The sequence below is a fragment of the Brienomyrus brachyistius genome, chromosome 9 (assembly GCF_023856365.1).
Source record: "Brienomyrus brachyistius isolate T26 chromosome 9, BBRACH_0.4, whole genome shotgun sequence".
NCBI classification, from domain to species: domain Eukaryota; kingdom Metazoa; phylum Chordata; class Actinopteri; order Osteoglossiformes; family Mormyridae; genus Brienomyrus; species Brienomyrus brachyistius.
Window position 1 is genome coordinate 10207601 of NC_064541.1, and position 21949 is coordinate 10229549.

At 46.6% G+C, this 21949-nt stretch overlaps 1 protein-coding gene across 1 annotated transcript in view; it reads right to left on the reverse strand.

The window, feature by feature from the left end:
- Positions 1-6993: 6993 nt before the first annotated feature.
- Positions 6994-21949, reverse strand: part of LOC125749558 (teashirt homolog 1-like) — a 28300-nt gene continuing 13344 nt past the window's right edge. The window contains exon 2 of the mRNA XM_049026941.1: positions 6994-11557. Within this exon, the coding sequence (XP_048882898.1) occupies positions 8217-11557 (3341 nt within the window). The 3' untranslated portion in view covers positions 6994-8216. The remainder of the gene's footprint in view (positions 11558-21949) is intronic.

The following is a 21949-nucleotide window of genomic DNA, read 5'->3' on the forward strand; positions in this document are numbered from 1 at the left end:
ATTAAAGCAAGATCCTTGTCAAACAGAGGTCAGGATTTAACCATCTACCGCACAGTCCATTAGAGCACCAAGCAGCTAATGACTGACATCCCCCCTCCCCGCCCCTGCCACTCCCAACCACACATAGACACACACACACACACCCCGCCCCTTGCTATTTTCCAAGGAATGTAGGCTAAGGTCAAGACACGTCCCCCCCCCTCCCCAAATCCCCTGCCCTGCATATTCTTATCGCGATTACAGAGATTACAGCGGCTGGGTGAGATGCCACTAACTATGCTTATGCTTATGATGGTGCAACTCATAGCCTGCACAATTCTTTCTATTAAGCAAAAAGGCCATGATTAATCAAATAAATGTGTAAGTTCGCACAGGAGTTTAATAAGAGGGGCAGTTCCATTGGTGGAACTCCACGTTTGTCACAGGAACCAATGGTGTTTCATACAGCAGGTGAGGGCGACGTCAAGAAGGATGATAGTCACTGTAACAGACACCCTCTTAATGACATATTACAGCCCCCCCACGCACTAAGAACTGACATCAGCGGTCCCAACTCCACACCTGTGGTGATGACCACACAGACCATCATCCCAGAACTGGAGGGGTGGGCTGGGGGTTTCTCTGCGTGTGTGCACACCTCCATATTCTTTCCCCATGTGTGCAAAACGAGATTTGTGCTGTCAGGATTTGGAAGAAACTAAGCCACGACTGGGGAGAGGAGTAAACGATCGGTGTGCAAGCCGCACGCTTGGTGTAAATGCTGCACGCTTGGCGTGCAATTCCAGACACTCGGTGCAAACGGTGAACGCTTGGCGTGCACGCTGCACCCTCGACATGCACACTGCACCCTCGGCGTACACACCACATGTCAGCGTATTCTTAAAGTATCCTTTTCAAATGAACACCCATCCTGGACCTTTGTGAAGATTTGTTCATCTATGTACCATGATATCTTACTGTTATCGTTATCATGTTTAAAGGTACAAGAGAGCATCCCTTCCCTGGACTTACACCTGCTTTTGAACCATGTTACCCACAATCCCACAACGTCAGTGAAGACTTGTAGGATTACACGCCCCTAGCGGGTGATCTCCAAGCCCGATCTCTGGTCACCTGCCTGCAGCCATGCTCTCTCCTGTCCGCCATGCTCAGCATAAAGATCACGTCCCCACTTAAATTATGCGTGTCAGGTTCACACTCTGTTGACATGTGTCAGGGGCTCCGTATGTCACTGCAGGATAACAATGTTGCATTGTCCCTCCCATCAGTGCATGCTGGGTGGCGTGTCATTTCTGAAGTGGTGGGGGGAGGCAGGTCTTCTCCTGGCCTACCTCGCACCATGACCAGACCATGTGACACGAAACAACATGACACCCTTGTTTATGACGCCTCTCCCTTCCATGGCCATGCCACACCAAATGTGCATGGTTCTGTTTTAATCACCAACCTAAAAGCATCACCCTAGTGTATTTAGGGTGGTTTTCTGGGTTAGGAGTTGACTAAAGGTGTTACGCATGAGCAATTATGTCATGAACCTGCATACACGCATTACGAGTGTGAACCTGAGTGTGTCGCAGCACTGCATGACAGAAACCGCATGGCATCAAAGTTTATACCCTTCCTCAGCCGGCCCAAGGAGGATGGGCTTCCCCTCTGAGTCTGGTTCCTCCCAATGTTTCTTCCTGCTAGTGAGTTTTTCCTTGCCACTGTTGCTCTGACTTACTCTTTGAGGTCACTGGGCAGTTCGCGGGTGTTTTACTTACACAGAAATGTCGTGAATGCAGAAGGAAAAATAATTGTTTCAGAGAGCTGACCAATCAGATTGTAGAGTAGGTATGTCCAAGCGACTAGAAGAGGTGGGACCAAGACATCTTATTGATTGGTCCTGCCTCCTCAAGTTGCTTTTTCCCCAACTCCTCTACAATCTGATTCGTTCTCTCTCTGAACCAATCATTTTTCGTTCTGCCCTCAGAACATTTATGTGTCAGTAAAACTCCCACGAGCCATTGGGCAGGGATGATGTAAAATGTTAGAAGACAATGTAATGTTCTGAAAATGTGGTATACAAAAATAAACTGAATTGTAATGAGTTAAGAATCATCACCAACCAGTCATGTTTTATTACAGCCCATTGTTATACTACATATTTTGTTTACAGTGATTCACTATGTCAATAAATGGCGATAATTGCTAGTCTTGGCATTTCCAATGGTTTGGGGGGTTAATAAAGAAAAAGATGAGCGAGACACTGAATTTTACAATTCATGTAAACTTTGCAGGACTTCTGCTAGAAGATACTTTCATAGCCATGAGATTATGGACTGAGACCATTATATGAGCAGATAGACAATCACTGGTTTACATTTGGTGAACAAGAAACAAGGAAACGTATGATGAACATCAGAGAAAAATCTGCTTTTGGACAGATACACCATTATTCGCAAAGACGTCTGGAGATGCTGCAATAACAGATCTGGGTGGCAACCGGTCAAGGGTTCAACAGAATAACCACAAAGGAGCAGTGATTTACATTTGGCTTCAGATAAACACTGACTGGCTTCTCTCACATTCACACGTACAGTAAACTTCATGTTCTGATGAATTTTCCTACCCTACAGAAAATCGATATTTATCGTGTCAGAAAATCCTACCAACATAAAGCTAGTTGGGGATATATTTGATTGTCACACAATCACAGTAACACAGTTTGACGCTCAAAAAGTACCTTACCTGAAAATTCTACTGACATGATTTATAGCACATTCATGTCAATTGTGAAACATTGGTCCAATAATAACTGAGTATAGTGACAAAATATGCATGAATGAAATTAGCCTGAAGCAGACATGTACAATAAAAAGCTTTACAGCACAGACGTTTATTTACAATTTAAGCAGATTAGTAGTACAGCTAAAATACTAATGAGCATTTTATGACACTCAAAACTTAGTAATCAGCATAAATTTGGCGTATCCTTATATGTAATAAACGTGTCAGACTTTAAATTGCAAAAAGTACCACCACACAAAGTCTTTACCTTGTCATAAGATCTCTTTTAAAAGATGTGGTGGCTGCTGAGCTGTTCCATATTCCACCACCACTACAGTGCATATACCACTGAAGTATACCAAACCATAGTACACCAAAACAGTATTATGTGGTGTGCTCCGCTACAGTGCATATACCACTGAAGTATACCAAACCATAGTATACCAAAACAGTATTATGTGTTGTGCTCCGCTACAGTGCATATACCACTGAAGTATACCAAGCCATAGTATACCGAAACAGTATTAGGCCTATGTGTTGTGCTCCGCTAACCGAATTTAATATACATAAAGATATGCCACGTTTAAACAGGTTACTAACTTCTGGGTGTTACAAAATGCATCTCATTAATATTTTAGCCGTACTACTGATCTAGATACCATATCATTTCGATATTACATCGCCCAGCCCTACTCCACAGGTAGAACGAAAATAGAGAACACGTGTTCTTCCCGAGGAAGGCATGTCATCGATTAAATTTGCCCTTGCCACTTTTATAACGACGCATATATCTAATCGCTATGGTGAACTACGCTCTGTTCCACCAGCAGTAAATATCTTACTAATCGCAATGGACACACAACTTAGCCACAACCGGAGAAACATTGACAGAATGCACACCATTGCATTACTAGCTGGACTGCTAATCACAGACTAATCAGGTGCTAATTAAGCTGATAACTAGCTAAAAGCTGTTACAGAAATGTTCTCTATCTGCGAATATATTGTAAAGAAATATTCCAGTGCTTGAAGTGGGGGAAACGGGTACTGGTACTCACCTTGTTATTCAGTACCAGCAGATAGTGGCATGTGCAGCTACTCTGAAGAGAAAAACAAAGAGGTGTTGGTGAGCACCGGCCATACTCCAACCGCATAGAAATGGTTTGAAGATGGAAGGAAATGTGCCGTTATACATCTTCCATCACTAAATCAGAATATTAGATCTACATGATCTCCATGAATTCGTGTTATTTCACATTTAAACTCTCCAAACTATCAACGTGACCTGAAGTATTGAATTTTACCCTTTATTTCGAGAAATATACAGAACTTTGCTTTTAGAGCTGTTAGTCACCCGTTTTTAATTTTCTGTATTTTAATCCAAACACCAGGTGTTTTGATCCACAAATTCGCAAGTGAACTGCCAAGTCCTTTTAACGGCGTAACCATTAAGTCCGACGTTTCAGCCTGGGTATAAGTGACATTTTGATTAGAACTACTAGTATTTTACACAATCGCGTCAATGAGGTCTTTGTGTTCTGACAGACAGCTGTCTCATGGGATTGGACGCCAGTAAACAAGTCAGCTGCCATGGGCTTTGTAAACTGCTCTTTTTCTGTGAAATTGCGCAGACAGTACCTCTTTTATTCTGTTTTGTTCGTCTCTGTGAGACATATAGCGTTTCTAATCTGGACTTCTTCCAGATGATTGTTCAAAGGTGACAGTTACGTGAAACCCTGTACTTTGCGGAGATCAACATCAAGTTTTTTTTTTCTTACTCCCCGCTTGTCATTATCAACAAAGGGCCCACGTTTTCCCTTGATCTCTTACACCCAGCTTCCTGCAGGCTAGTTCTCATATCGGGAGCAAAACATATTTTTCATACCTTTCAGGTAGTCTCCAGACGCGGATTTTTCCTCTCTCTCTCTCTCTCTCTCTCACTCTCTTTCTTATTGTTTTTGAAACACATTGTTGTTACACTGTTTACTTGCGTCTTGCTTTCTTTCTTTTGCAGAAGCATGGTCTTCTGCACACGAAGCCGAGATAGTACTGCCTGTAAGCCGTTGTGACTTTTTTTGTCTTTTTTAAACCAGCCGCCTCCAGCAGGAATGAATGAATTCTGCGAGGAGGCAGTAAGTCATTTAGGAAAAACCTGCAGCCCTGCCTTGCCCCGCTATCCACAATAAGCGTCAGGATCCCAGGTGTATGGACTTAATTTTATAATACGTGCACTCGCATTGCCCCGGGGACCTGATTTTAATAACAAAGTTTTATTTTTGTAGTCGTACAATAAAAAAAAAAACGGCTCCATTTATTCCGGCTTCGCTTACAAAGTAACTCCCACTGCCGGTGTTTTTTGTGTTCCCGAGGTGATGGAGATTAAGTATGAGTTCCTTGACCGCATCCTTTGTGGAGAGGGTTTATGATTTAAATGGTGACATGTGTGGCATTGCTATCCCACAGCAGTATAAAGTGTTCTCGGTAGACTATGATGAGTGACATCAGTGTTATTTTGTTCCTTTAGCTACAAATGCGCTCAGATCCGTTATGTTAAAATGAATAAAAGTGCAGCTGCTGTTTTGGCTGAGCAGACAGTGCAACGTGACCCCTGAAGGGTGTGTGTGTGTGTGTTTGTGTGTGTTCGTCCAGATGCATGTGAGCATCACTTCAGCCACACTCCCACCTCTAGCACTGATAAGGTTTTGCGTCACATAACAGGATCGACACCCCCCAGCTTCCAGACCACGTCAGCCATCCGCATATAGCGTTAGACTGCATAATCATGACAAGCATGTGCCCTCCGACACGGTACCTGGCATTTCAGGCAGTCCGTGTTCAGTATTTTTACATTCATATTCACAGCCTTTATATTTTAACAAGACTATGAACAATCTCGTTTTTGGCGAAAGATCACGTCTCATTAAAAAGTTTTGCGCATCTTTACATTAAATTCGACGGCTCCGTTTATTTTTATTTGTTTTGGGCCACCGCACGGATATCTACCCGTCAAATTAAACAGATCGTTTATGGAAAAACACACTATGAACGAATTTGTAAGAGAAATGTAAATACGCGCTCACATACAGAGACACACAGGGATCCCCAGGCGCAGCCTACAATTCCGTTGCAACAAAAGCTCCGCAAATCTTCTTAGACTGTTTATCTTCCCCGGTTTCAGTCCGCGCTGCAGGTACCGATATTGTAGAATTTTGTCATGATTACTGTGGCATTTACATATAATGCGCCGAGGTCCTTACAAAAGAAAAGAGTGCATCCGTGAAACGTGCACTAAGAGTGCAGAAATAAATTCCGGGCATTAAACCCACAAACAGCCCAAACCCTCAGCTTTTGGGAGCGCGTATCTCTCTTCAAAGCGTTTTTTTGTTTGTTTATCTGTGATACTTTAGCCTCACCCTATAGCTAATCTTCGCCCTTCGTATTTTCCTTTGTTTACGAATTTATGTAAAATGCGAGGAAGGTCAGGATGTACAAAAGGCGTGTAACGAAGCGGGACAAAACGATACATCCCGCCGCAATCGTCTGCCTTTTTCACCGTGAGCCTCTGGGCTAAACGCGGCCCCTTTGAAGCTCCATGGCCGTGGTACTTCCACACCATGGCAATAAAAGCACATTTAAAAAAGAAAAAAAAGAAAAAAAAGGAAAAGACACTAGCCTGTGATAATGTGAATTTAAAGGCTAGTGCAGGGTGATATGACCCTCCACCTGGAGCCGTGACCCGCAGCATCTGTGGTTTTTCGGAGAGCCCACATGAAGTTACCATATCTCATTGTCCTATTTAATTCGAAATGGACGCCTCTGAAAGACACGAATCTATTCCCGTTTCAGACAGATGTTTGAATGTGTGACGCCTTTCTGCGGGAAATATGCAGATTTATATCCGACCAGGTGGATCACAAGTCTAGCGCATGAGCCTCATATGTATATAAAGATTCAGGTTACTGTAATTTCTTTGAAGTTGAACCGTAATTGATATATGTCTGTTGCGTTTTTAAATTTCGCTTTGATTATGTGAAAGGTCCTAATTTTTACACGCTTATAAAATGTTAGACATTGATCTCATACAAAATTTGTAAGAATTTATGAATTTCAGGGGTAAAGGTGTAGGCTACCTCATCTGGATTTACACAAAGCTAAACTTGAAGCCAATTTATACTTCGGGATTTTACATTAAGGAGTAAAACATAAGTCAGAAAAACAATGAAATCAGTTGTTTTACGGTTTATTTTACAATTAGGAAAAAACAAAATGAAACATAACGTTTATTGGTGCGAGCCAATTTTTACAGTAATAAAACATTGAAATGTATATGCATTTCGCATTGCCTTTATTTTCACACAATATCATGCATCAAAACGGATGCAAGAATAGTTAAAATTACTTCTGTAAACCAAGCTGGAGGAGATACATTTTATTAAAAAAACAAAACATTTTTTGTGGCTCTACAGTATATATTTATATACATAATTTGTTTTGTTTTCATTTTAATATATATAAAAGGACAATATAAAAGTTAAAGAATGCACATAGGTCTTAAAGTACAAATAATCGTAAGCCGTTGCATTTCGCAAGATATGTCATACGTAGTTTTACATAATGTTGCTAAGCATTTACACGTAACAGACTTCCATGTTTTTACATGGTTTGAAATAGAAGTGCCGCACTATAGAAAGAAACTTGTAACAAACCATATATTTGGAAATTACTAAAAAGTGATACTTTACAATGGAAAATACGACATGTAAATAAAAAATTGCATACATTATTTTCAGTTGGTTTACAAGTCTAAAAGCAGCAACTGAATATTACCTCTTGTCGGTACACTTAAAAAGGGTTTGATCTTACTCGTCTTCAGTGCTTATCGAGAATTACAGATACATACAGATCCTTTCAGAGCTGTCAACTTTAGTACTGTAAATGCCAGTAAATCGTTTTAGGAAACAATAGAGGTTAAGACATCATTTAAATCACTCCAATTATTAGCTATTCAAATAAAAACAAAGCTGTGGCTTCCTTCTGAAAAGAAGCTTTTACGTTGTAAGGTGCTACTTCCGTCTTCATGTGGGCAGCAGCCCTTCGTTTGGTGAACATAATTCTCATTAGCATCTTCGTTTAAGTTATTTTTTTTTTACACAGTTCTCAATTTTTGTTTCGGCCACTGCTTTACAAAATAATAATAATAAAAAACAGTAGTATCTTGTTTCTTTGTTTTCGCATAAATGAAAACTAGTATATAAGCTTGAATCACTAACATGCACAAACAAGGTAACAAAAAAAAAAGAAAGCAATAAAGTCATGGTCCAGTTAGGCAGTTTAACAACACAAGAGAGACCAACTTGAAGGCTCATTTCATGCCCAGTGCAGTAGGGTGATCAAATTTAGTGCAAACAAAATTCTCTGGTCAGACTAAACAGCTGCTCCCTTGGGCTTTAAGGTGTGTCCAGCTTCTCTAACTCCGTGACGAACACCAGGTGGTCCTCGGGGGACTTGCCATGCGTTTTGCTCAGGTGCAACTTTACCGCGTGCTTGCTGACGAAGGTCCGAGTGCACAGCTTGCACTGGTAAAGCGAGTCATCCTCTGACAGGGCCAAGGAGCCGAAGGCATTGTCAGCGATCGCCTTCGCCATAGCCTGTTGCTCCCTGATGTGGTCTATGGACAGCTTTGAGAGGTCCTTTAAGCTGAAGCCCAGATGCGACTCCAAATGGCCGATGTAGGTCGAGGGAGTCCTGAACTGAGAGGAGCAGTCACTGCATAAGAACACCGGCTGCCCCGAGTCTATGTTCTTCAGAAACTTGGTCCCGCCTGTCCGCCTTAACTGGTACTTGACGTTGGCTAGCCAGTGAGAAATTGTGGTCATGGAGAGGCCTGTGAACTTGCAGATGTGCACCCGCTCCTGGGGGCTGAGGTCAGTCATTACATACTTCCCCTCGGGCGTCTCTCGAAGGCTGGAGGCAAACTGGGCCTGGAGGATGAGGAGGTGTTGGGGATTCCAGTTGGACTGGCGCCCTTTTCGCTTCTGAATGGGGGACATGTCCTCCAGTGGATCTTCGAAGGTGCTGCCATCGGCGTCCGACTTCTCCGACATGGAGGACGGGGTAGAGGACTTGGGTGTCAGCCTGCCCGAGAGGTTTTTCACCATATCTGAAATGTCCATCAGCGCATTCTCCCGCAGTGGGGATGGGATAGTTTCGGGCAAGCTTGTGCGAGCAGGTCGACTGCCGTTCCCATTGTGGCTGCTGTTATTGACTGGAGCAGCGCGGTTGCCATTACTGTTTTTGGATTTGGTCAAGTCCATGGGCTGGTCATCATCTTCATAGTAGTATGGATTCATGGACTCAGCTGGCTTAACCTGAGTTGGCTTGTAGGTGGGCTTTTCCATCATACTGTTGCTGATCTTGTACAGCATAGCCAGAGGGTCCAAGGCGGGGCTGGCAGGCTTTGAGGGCTTGCCCAGGTGGGCATTCATTATTGATTGCAAAGCACTCAGCGGGTTAACAAAAGGCTGCTCAGGTGAATGATCGGTGATTATCCCCAAGCTGCTGCAGCCATTGCTGAGGGGTGATTTGTGACCCTCTGTGCCATTCTTGACCCGGGAATCCACAAGGCTCTCCCTGGGCTCCCGCTTGCAGAGGGACACCATCTCTACACCTGCACTACCGTTCTTCACCCTGGGCTTGCTGCTGGTGTCATCAGGGGTAAGGGCATCCCTGTATGCCTTCAGCTCAGGAGAAGGCGTTTTCACAGGGAGGGACTTGAATTTATCAGCACTCTTCTCTTCCTCCTTCTCCTTCTTCACGACAATTTTCCCCGTGACTTTCTCCACCAGCTCCTCCATGGCAGAGACGTTGCTTCGGTGGAGAGGGGACAGGGATGGGCTTCGCGGAGAGTGGACAATTGGCACGGAGTCAGACAGCAGTGCTTTCGGGTGGCTGTTGAACGTCGACTGGATCTGGACGCTCTGCACTGAGGGCAAGGATGACTTCATTGAGCTGTGGATCTGATAGGCAGCATGAATGCTGGGATATCCCCCCCAAGTTGGGGTTCCAGTCTGGGCCTTGCTGATTGCACTAGACACTGTGTTTTCTAAAGACTTGAGGATGTCCAGTCCACCTTTAGGAGTCTCCTCCAGGTCTTCCTCTCTGAGGTACTTATATGGTGCATTTGCATCAGTCTTCTCTCCAGCCTCCTCCTTCTCTACTTTGATCTTCTTTTCCAGCTCACTTACATCCATCTTTTCCTCCTCCTGCTCCCTCTTCTCCTCTGGGCCGGAGGAGTGACTCGGAGACTTGGGCTGTGACTTAATGCTGGGCGTCGGCAACCTTGAAATGGTGGGCGGCAGCGGGATGGACTGGATTTTCTCCTCCACCACCGGATCGAACACCAGCTGCTTGCCCTTCTTGGAAGCCGAGTTGGTGACCTTGAGGAAGTGGCCAGTGACCATCATGTGGGCGGTGAGCTGCTGCAGGGTGTCGTGGGAACTCCCGCACTCCATGCATTTCAGGATCTGGGCCTTGCGTGCTTCAAACTGCCAGGTGTAGCTGGCCCCATTTTGATAGCCGTAGCGGTTGTTGGGTGTGACATAGGGGTTAGCTGCTTTGGAGTCTTTCCCCGTCTCACTGATGGGTGTGCTACTAATAGACTCTGGGGAACATGGTGAGACCAAGTCCTGAATTGCCGCCCGTTTTTTTGTAGAGGGGACCAGCTTGGTGGCCAGGGCTGGAACGGGCTCTTTGAGAGGCACTTTCTGGTAGTGTTTCGTTTTTATCATGTGGACGCTCAGGTCTTGCAGTGAATCAAACGAGTGCCCGCAGTACATGCACTTGAGCACCTTCTGTGCATCCTCCTTGCCCTCCATCTCCATCAGAGAACGCTTCCTGGGCTTGGACCACCTCTTGCCTTGTTCCTCCTCTTTGTCCTTGTTGTCATCCCGGTAGTGACCCGTCTCGTTCATGTGAACAGTGAGGTCCACCAGTGTGTCATACGCAGCACTGCAGTCCCTACACCGGAACTTGCTGGCGCCAGTGAACACAGACCCATAGAGCTTGTTATTCTGCCGGTACAGCTGCACGGTGCTGAAGAGGCTGGGCTCGGGGAGCAGGTGGTAGGGAGCCTGCTGCAGCGTCTTCGCCAGAGCAGCCTGATGCCAGTCATAAGTCACGCCTGCGCCGTTGCTGGTGACGCTGTTAGTGCTTGTATTGTTAAGGGGGGCTGCCGCAGTGGTGGTGGAGGTGATTGTGGTTGTGTTTGAGGTGGCTGAAGCACCGGCTCCAGTACCGCTGCCACCGTTGCTATTGCTGCTGCTGTTGCTGCTGATATGGCCACTTGCGGCGCCCCCCCTCTTGTTGTGCCCCCCACCATTAACGCCGGCGCCGCTGCCAGCCAACTTGGCTTTCACGACGTCCGCGCCAATGCTGGTCCAGGAGGAATCGGAGATCAGGCTTGCATAGGCTGCTTTCATCTGCGCCAGGCTGTCCTGCAGGGACAGACCATTGGCCGCTGCACAGGCTTCCCCCTTCTCCCGGACATCCCTCAACAAGACCCCCCGAAGGTCCAACAGTCCGTCGCTGGCGTCACTGAGCGGGGAGCCGTACCCCGCGTCGGCATTGGTGGTGGTGCTGAGTGGCGAGTTCTGGAAGCTGGGAGGCTCTTTGCCTTCTTCCTCCTCGTTGCACACCAGCTCGCCGTCCTGGCCGTCCAGGGACAGGCCGTCATCGTGCAGGGGCTCCTCGTCGATTGAGGCAGCCTTTAGTTCATCCTCAGGCACATAAGCTAAGACAGGGAGGAAAAATAAAACAAAATTTAGAAAGACGAACTACGATGTGTGCCACAGCTCTGGTTATGAGATGCAGGGAGAACCGTTACATGCTCAATTTTATCCGGCTTCCATTATCTATGTAGTAACATAAATCATTTCAGTGCGCCCTACAATCATGCAAAATATTAATATTTTGAGGTAAAAATTAATATATTAGCCCTCCTCCAGCAGCAGAAATGGGGTTAAGAAACAGCGTGAGGGACAAAGCGCTATAGACACAATAAACAAACAGCTGCAGCCTCCCACATGAGAGCGACAGGGAGGAAAAGATTAAAAAGAAATTCACTGAACATACTCTGCCGCTTTAAAACACCTTCAGAATGTGACTGTTTAGATTAAGGCAGATCAGTCATTCTAATGTTCTCATTTAAAAACAGCTAAACAGATTAATGCAGACACATTACCTACTCTTTCAAAGGTTTTTAAATGTTAGGCTGAAATGTTAATTAGTTTAATTAAACATTATGTGGTTATTATTATTTACATCTTGGTAGTGTTTTAATTTGAATCCTTTACAATCTTTACAAAATATGCAGATTGTAATCTGCTTCACATGGCTGCTGTAGCCTGAACCTGCATCCACGGTTACCCATTTCCCAGAATTCCTTTCCCGTCCTTTGTTTTATTCCAGAATTTTCTCCACTGGGCAAAGGGGAAATATGACTCTTTACCCAACACTTATGTCAGGTTCTCCACCTATGTCTATACCTACAAAAAAATATATAAAAAAAAAAAAAACCTGCAGATCTCCCATCTCCAACACCAGTTAATTACCAGCTAATCGCAAAGCACCGTTGTCCCGTTCAGGTCCCTGAACCCGCCGTCCCCCGAGCAACAGCCGGAGTGATTGGGCACCTCGGATGACTGGAACCCGAAACCGCTTATGCATCACCTTCCCTACAGCTGGGTGTTTTTCCTGATGTTGCTACATCAGCTTCCGTATTCGGAACAGCAGGCAGTAGCAGTTAAGGACGTGGACCGGGGATATTTCTGTTGAAGTGCCCTTCCGCAAAGATGTCGACCTGAATTATTCCAGCTCAATGTCCAGAGGCTTGAACGCATAACAGACAGATGCTTTGAAAATCCGAGCTACACAATCAGGGGACTGCAGAGGGGTCTCACCTGCAAGAGACCCAAACTTAGATTTATGGAATGGACGGGCCCACTCTCTCAGCCACCTTAGAATAACTCTTGTTTCTTAATGACCTGAACAAGGGATGAACAAAAGCTGCGTGTCAGTTCTCAGAGAATCACGTGTTCAAATTGCCCTGCTCCTACTGCCAATGGTGCCCGAGCGTGGACATAATGTGAGGAAGGAAGGAAGGAAGAAAAAGAAAGAAAGAATATATGTTCCAAACAAGGCCTACATCAACACCTTCAGACTGTTAGCTCTGCTGAGGCCAAGGTATGTGGCTGGTGAGGATGAGGAGGGTGGAGAAAGGTGGATTGGGGCAGAATGATATCCAGGAAGGGAGTGTGTGTCTAGGATGGAGAACATGAGAGAGCGAGAGAGAGCAAACCCCCCCCCCCCCCCCCCCATTCTCTCTATTGGGCACGTCCCCCCCATGCAACTCGCTGTCCTCTCCTGTGGAAACAGATGTTCTGTCAGCTTGAAGCAGTGTGCAAAGCCGCCGTGTGGTAATGCGAGAGGACGCGCTGCCTGATAGGCGCAGGGCTGTGCACGTTAAGGCCACCCGAGACGCACAGGGGACGTGCACGGCTGTGATGCCGCAGGAGCCTGTGTGCGCATGTTCGCACAGCCCGATGCTCTTACTCCACATCACAAACAAATGTGCAGAACCAGGATCTCCATTACATTTTTAAAAATTATCCTATGTATTATCTGCCGTATTTTAAATCAGATAAAATAAGCAAACACATGCAAATGTGCTTGTTTGTATTTTAATTATCGAGTTCCCAGATATTCTCCGCACAGAGGAGGGAAACGGACATAGCAGAAAATAAAAATTGATCCAATTTTGTTATACATTTATTTTTTAATTCCCACTGGTAAAAAAAAATAAATAAACTGTAAAGCAGTTCAATATAAAAACGTACGATCGACTGACGTCAGTGGGGGTGGCGGGGAGTTTTGCAAGGGCAAAGCACAGCACTGAGTGTCCTGGGAAGGCTGTGGACCAGACTGCTGTGTCTGAAACATTTGTGTAGTAAAATAAAAATTAGTAAATAAAAACAATCGCAGGCCGGCGTGCTGTTCGGCTCTGGAGCCGCAGGTCTCCCGAGACCGCCTCGACTGACGTCGCTCTATGCGCCCATGAAATCACAGATGCCACATTTACGGCGCGGCGTTCCAGCTACGTGCTTCCTCCCGGCCCACCGCCCACGCAGAGCGAGCGACCCCGGGGGAAACCCCTCGCGGTTCAGTTAGGTAACGCGCAGCTGCTGCTCATCTCTGCAACCTACCCCACACGTTTCATCTCATCGCATGACTGCAATTTCCGCTGCAGTTATTATATAAGACGCGCTGACTGTCGATGTCTTCACTGTTTTATGCTAAGAAAAACTCCTGTTTGGGGACAGGCCTGCTTTGCCTTTCCCCATCACCCTGACGCGGGGTTGTCAGCTCGACGGAAATGCCCAGCGGGGCCGCGTGCTTCCCGACGTTAAATGGACCCGATGGAAAGTTGGACCGGCATCAGAGCAGAAATGAAACTAGACAGGGCCGTGAGAATGGTGTGTCACCTGGCCAACTCCAGCCAGTGCAGCGGACGACGTTGTCTTCACTCCTTCCCCCCCCACCCTGTGTTATTTATTCATTTCTTTTGATTTGGGGCGAGAGCGATCACAGCACCGATTTGGGGCCGCTAATGTCCAATTCGGACCTCCTTCACTCATCCAATTTAGGCGGTCCTGTCGGCTCCTGAGTGGACCGGGTACGGCGGTGCCGAGCGAGCCTTTGTGGAGGTCGCTGACAGTCTTATTTCTCTGCTAAATTCACTCTGTCACCGGGTCTCCATTACGTGCCACTCAGCACCGATGCCTTTGGACAAGACTGATCAAACGGTGCCGGCTGACCCAGCAGGCTCAGCAGGAAACCCCCCCCAACCGCGAGGTGTAAATAAAAGGGACATTATTATTTCCTATGTCCTGGTGTGTGGAGACCAAGCCAATTATGGTAACTCTGTGCCATGGCAACGGAGGTGCCACGTTTGCTGTGGGGCATGGGGAGCCGGTCGGGTCGCTTGCGACCGCGGAATAAAGTTTCAGAGTGCCGAGTGCAGTCCGAAACGCCATAAGGACACATTTCTACTTAAAATGTTGACCGTTAACGTAACGTAAGTAGAGAGCAGCTTGTACTGTTACTCAGTGTGTGTTTTTCAATGGAAGTAACAGCGAGAGCTTCAGGCACCTCAGGCCGGGTGTTCTTTAAACAGGCACATAATACTCATAGATACACGCAGAGACAAAACGAAAGGCAACCCAGAGACTAAACTTACGGGCAACCAAACAAAAAGAAACACAGGCTCACAGGCTGAATGAATAGCAACAAAGACTAAACATACAGGCATAGAAACACTCAGGAACCAAAGCAAAAGGAATAAAGACTCAGAGGCCAAACGAAATGCAACACAGACGAAACATACAGGCGCACGAACATGCAGGAAGCAAACAGAAAAGAACACAGGCTCTCAGGCTAAGCGAAAAGCCACACACACCCACACTGTAGAGCAGCATATGTGGGGATGCAGGTCTTCCCTAAATTAATATCCGCCCCCGCCGTCCCCTGCTGCCCCCACTGCCCCCCCCCCCTCCCCACCCATATGGCAATGGGCTTCTGGGCCAAAAATGACCGGCACTCCGCCACCTCCGCGAGACCGGCCACGCTCCATCGGTCCGTCAGCCACGTCTCGCTGTGCCAGGGACGGCCCGGGACAGGAAGGCGCGTGTGGCCAACGCGGCAGCCTGACCACGCCAGCTCAGGAAACAAAGACCCCTGAAATCTGACCCAGTGCCACGGTCAAACTGCGAGCCCTCTCCATCCAGCTCTAGCCTATCTGAGAGTAAAGGTCTTTCACAAAAAAAAAATGTAAAAAAAAAACAGTTAAAGACATATCATGCTTCCTTCACTGCCCAGAGAAGGAACACATGACTTGAAGAATACCTTGTTAAATGGCACAATGTGTCTATTTTTCACAGCACTGTGGCCTAACAAAACCAGGCCAGAACTTAGGATAAAAGATCAGGAAGATGAACAGCCACCGTGTGTGGCTGCTAGAGAATAATGATTTTAACATTCATACATTCATACTCGTTGCTTAAAATGTTTACATTTTTTAAACATTCTGGAATTGACCCTCCAATGTGGGAGGGGTTGGAGATGCGAGTTTAAACCGCTAACAAAAGCGCCGAAGACTATGCTAAAGATTTCACTGCAGTTTCCAATCAGACTTACTTACTGACATGCTCGTTTAGGTAACTAAGTTAAGGATGAGTGTGATCATAAGAGAGACCCCGCCCCCCCCCCCCCATCAAAGCATTACTGGAGTGGTGCACACAGAAAATACATTTGTGCCATTTTTTCCGTCACGTCGGGACAAAGGCCAGAGCACTGTGTCTGTACACCTTTAGTGTGAGGTGGATTTTCCGGGCCGGTCTATGGACGATTACGGCTGAGACAGCGTGACAGAGACACAAAGCAGGTCCACACGAAAACACCTCTCTCCGGCAGGCGAGCATGGAGCACTGATCCAGCCCCGGGAATCTATCAGACGGGGAGCCGATCCCGGTTATAAATTAGTGGACCAGTGGTTGCAGCACTGCAGGCTCACTCCAGTGACTGGTTCGTGCTTTACTCCCCGTCTAATTCCGCGTTATGGTCCTAGCGTCGGTCGCATTCAGTGACCTGGCTTAGTCCTCCGTTCCTAAAAATCCTGCTAACAATGTTATAAATAACCTCCTGATGCATCCTAGTGCAGCACTACAATACGCAGCCTGCAGGCGTTGAATGCGATGGCAGCTCATTGACCACCACGCCACCTGCTGGTTCACACCCATTCAAGTGACATGGAACAAGCCAAGTACACGCAGTGCCGGACGGCACTCTGACACGCCTCCACCTGGCGCCGCCCGGAAAAAGCCGTCCCAGCACCAGTTTTCAGCCATGCCAGCTGTAATGGTTTTGGACTTTCGGGAGGACAGAATGAGAAACGGAAAGCCATTGTTCATGTGCCATGCAGTAACAACCTCTCTTACATACATCATCATCATCTTTAGCTTTAAGAATTATAAAAGGATATCCAAACTGTTTCAGTCCCCCATCACTAAGGCAAAGTACTAGTTCAGGGTTTCCCAATTCCGGTCCTGGAGGACCAGTCTGTGACACAGTTTACAGATTTCCCTGCTCAGACGCACCTACTAAGCCCAGAAATTAGCCGGGGAGATGAATTAGGTCTGCTTGAGGACCAGACTTGGGGAACCCTGTGCTAGAACTTGGCGTATTAAATAGGAGTGGACCCCAGTAACTCCAGGCACAACCTGAAGGGGTGGGGGGCCAGGTGGCAGTTAGATTCCCAAAAAACACAACCCCCCTCCACCGTAATACGTAAATCAGGTTGTGAGCAGTCAAAGGCCATAATATACAATAACACAATAATGCGACACTGGCATGGTCAGAAAACCATTATGTAAATGAAGTAGAAGATAATTTGTAAGTTTTATTTTCCTCTCCAAGCCGTACAAGGAGTGTTTTATTCCACATCACTCGTTGTATGGGGTAGTATTAGGTCAGAATAACATAATTCCATTCATTCGTTTTGTTATGAATTCCCTAGGCAAAAACTGTCCAAAACAATCAACAGAGAAGCATATTGATTTAATAAACACTTTAACAACATCAAGTCAATTTATTACCCTTCCTGCCATATTTCCTATTTTATAATTGGGACGCTTTTTTGAAAATAGTTCCAAGAAGCCAGAAAAAAAAATCTCCAAAACAAACGGAAAGGACGCCAGGAAACTCGAACACCATGAAACTGTGGGGTAACCTTACCGAATGCTGAGCTATGCAGGATAAGGGTCACACAGAATTATGTACAAGACGTATTACTATGCTATGCTGGATGGTAGGGCTACCATAATACGACCAGAGCATTTTCATTTCTGTACTTTTCCTCTATTGAATGGACATGATCCCTGCTATTCTCTATCCTTGATCAGTTAAGTAAGAAGTACAATCAGAAGGGCACTAGTTAAAATCCAAAGGAAACTGTTGTTAAACCTTGAGATAAGCTAAGAGTTAGGGTTACAAATGAAAGCACAGTAGAGGTACTACACCAGGGAGAAGGGGGACGGGGGAGGGGGGCAAAGGAGCAAGGCGGTCCTGTTTTATTTATAGGGGGGGACTATTTTTATCTGGCTCACGGATGAGAGAAGAGGGTCATGTTCCAAGCCGCGGCCACGCGGCGGTGGTCCCATCCGCGGACTCCACACGCACGCACACACACACCCACCCACTCGCCCACGCATCAACCCCAACGCCCAGCGCCGGCGGGGCGAAACGAGCCCATCCGTGGTACCCGCCGTGCCGTCCACAGAGCCCAAAGGCTTCCAAATATGTGGCGCTACTGCCAAATGAGTCATGGCTTCAGGACGACGGCATGCCATGACACAGGAAGCGCAAGTCTGAGGCGTGACGGTGGCCGAGAGTCGCGCACGGACCACCTCCTTCCAGCCCCCCTCGCTTAGAGAAAGCCTAGCCCCTCCCTGGCTAATACAGGATCTCTCTCTCTCATTTATCACTATGCGTTGTCAGTAAATGTTCACTACCTGATGTTTTGGCCCAAAGCCATTCTTATATGGGCCTGCTAGTGGATACTGGACTGAACCAGTTTAAGATCAGAACTCATGGGTACCAGATGAGGACTCCCCTGGAATACAACCCAACAACCTCCAGGTCATACATTTTTTTTTCCCCCATTTAAAAGGCACTGTTGCAAAGCCTGCATCGCAACCCCACAACCTAGGACTAAAGGTCCCACACAAGCAAGCACAACTTTTTCCTTTGTGTTGGCTGTTCAGAAGGAGGAGCCGGAATGTCGCATGGGGAGTCGGACAGCCAGTCTCATTTCCTGGGAGAGCGGTGACCCATTCGCTGAGCCTGGAGTAATTAAAACCATAAATCTCTCTGTCTCCTTTAATTATAACAAACAAACTGGGGCGTGAGCATGCAAACGAATTGCATGTCAGTCCCGTGTTAACGAACCCCCATCTTTCAGAAAATAATAAATCACAAGGTGAGCCTAATTATGCCTTTTCCTTACAATCCAACCAAAAAACACATTACAAAGAGTCAGTTAAAAACATGCACTTGGCAGGGGTGAAGAGGCACCTTACGTGGTGCTAATCTGTTGATGGATCCGCGTTATATCCGGATCCGCGTTATATCCGGATCTGCTTGGAAGATGACAGGGAAGAGGCAACAGTGGAAGAGAACCAAACTGATGTGACAGCAAAAATAACTCCAATTAAAACAATCGCTAGCTTAAAAATGGTGACCAAAAATTAATTATGGGAGACTTTTCAGGCTGCGTGTCAGTGCCAGAAAGTGATTTAATTCACACTTCTGCGACAGGACACACAATGGAAGCTATTTATGGGCTGGAGGGGTGGGTTGGAGGGGTTAGTACAAAATCAGCTCTCTAGAATGACATAATCTCTCACTTTCTGCGTCTGGATTCTTTAAACACTTTAAATGCCCACATGCAGTGTTTGCGGAGTGTGATCTCAGCCTGGTGTTTCACTGAGAGACATTAAATACAAAAAAACACTAAAGAGGAAAAGTTTAATAAATTTTTAAATATCATTAAACAGAACAATTAAACAGGATTAAACAGAATTAAACAGGTGTGTAATTATATCTTTGTGGGATTCTCCATTCATTTTTATGGGGAAAATCCCAACATGACGATCTTAACCCCTACTCAATCCAAACAATAACCTGCGTAATGAGGACTTACATTTTTAGTTTTTGATTGAATTCACAGATCTTTGTGGGGACCTGAAGAACAGTCCCCACAACGTCAAAATAACAGGTTTTTATTACATTGTGGGGTTACTTCTGTTCCACCCACCCACACACACACACACACACAGCTATTGGTGGCTCCCTGGCCACCAGTTTCACAGCTGCCATGACGACAGATTCACCCGATAAATTGCTTCTTCCCATCCCTCACACCTCTCTGTGGTCAGCCAATGACCTTTGTATCATCAGCTCCACGACCCACATCTAATCTGCTCAACATGGGAGCCTAACACACACACGCACACCCAAACACACACACAGAGCACAAGGCCGTGAGTCCAGAAGCCCGCCTCCGTCACCAGAGTACCGACCTGGAGCGCTGTGCTTATTGGTTCCTCTCCCTGTCCCTCCCTTGAACCAACATCTGGGAACCGACTCCATGACACAGCACAGAAACCATTAGACAGATGCTAATGAGCCCCCGGAGGCCCTTGTAGTCATGTGACCAATCACTGTAAGCGATGCTGAAGAAAACATCCCTGATTGGATGTTAGAGAAAGCTCCTGCCATTGGGCAAAAGCACCAGTGTTTGTGTGTGTGTGTGTGTGTGTGTTTGTGTGTGGGGGGGGAGAGAAGCATGCATCTTCTGGCAAAATTCAAGAAAAATAAGTCCAATTTGGATTTAATAAGCACAGAAAATGTATAAACTCAGAGCACCAATACTCTACCACTCCCGTCCCACAAACAGACATCGCAAAAGGCAACAGGTGGTCTAGTGGTTTGGGAGCTGGCCTTACATTCTGAAAGCTGAAGCTTCTAATTTCAAGCAGGGTGGGGTAATTTGGGGGGGCTGCACTGGAAAAGCTACGGTATGTAGGTGACCGTTTAAATGGATTGTCCTTAATAAATGGCATTTATAATCTGATGCTACCTGATGCCAAAGGCAGAGCGGACCTCATGAGATTGAGTGACAGCGTGAAATCGCAGTTAAAACAAACATACAATGACTCACAGCCGCCAGACCTGCCGGATTCCCTTTTTTTAAGGGATAAGTTCTTTCCTGTTTTCTCTGCCATTCATTCCAGTGCTTAAGCAAGGGGTCATGAAAGTATGGAGATGATTGGAGCAGGCACCGCCAGCTGGGAAGGTACCCACACGGCTCACCGACTGACAGTTTAGCCTCCTCCCCGCACCCACAGGGTCAGCCGGCCCACCCTACGACAGATTGTGGCTGGGGGTGGGGAGCAACTGTCTGTCAGCGAGTGCCAATCAAAGGACGCGAGAGGTGCCCTCTGGATCTGCCAATCGGATCTCAGATCTCAGGCACAGCCTCTGTTCACACCTTTCTTTTCCCACAATCCTCTTCTCCATCCATCTTTGTCCCCCCTCCTGAAGTTTCGACAGCAAGCATTTGGTTACCAATGATAGACTGACAGGTTACTAGGACAGTGACTGGTAGCTTTTGCTCATTGCGGGGGGAGGGGGGGTATGGGAGCAGGTGTTCGGCGAAAGCTGCCAGTCTCGCCTACAGCATCGGCACCTTTCATTACGGAAGCATCTGACGTCCCGTTTTTCCCGCCTGCAAACCCCCATGGCTCAACTTCAAAACGTTTGTGCTTCAGCACAATCCTGGGTGATTTATAGGGCGAACGTCTTTGTCTTCCACCTAAGCTGGAAACAAGTGGGCCTTCAGAGACGTTTCCTGATATAAATTGTAGATTCGCGCTTGGGAGGCCTGTTCCCAAGGGGCACCACTGCAGGCCTCTCAACAACCTAAAAAAGTCAATCGTCGCCAGCTCCGGTATTCACATGGGCCCCCTCCTCCTCCTCGACCTTTATCGCTATTGTCATTGTTGAGGAGCTTCAAAAGCCAGCTGGACTTTCCCTCAATTACACCTTCACTTATATCCGTAAATTAATCCCCGCCTTCCACTGCACCACAGCTTGTGGGGATCTCCTGGGCTTTGCTTGGTCCACAATACTCAAGCGGTAAAATGTCGCTGCGTAAACATCACCAAGAGACGGGGCGTCAGAGGTGTCGTTAATTAAGGAAGAGTGCCTTAACGCGCTCGAAGGAAGAAAGGAGGAGCCTGAAATGGCAGAGGGGAAAAAACAGAGGAGGAGGTGAGGCAACGAGGGGGAGACAGAGAAAATCAGCGCCGACCTTTAAACTGCCCTTCACCAGACACATACTTAACACATTACCTCATTTCTGGACTGTTCAACAACTGGGAAATGGGGGCGGAGATGGTAGAGAAAATCTCAAAAATCAGCCCAAGAGATGGAGTCCGGCGGTGAATGAGTACGCAAACGAGAGGTGCGACCTCGCCGCTGACATCCAGCTGTGCACGTCACGCACTGT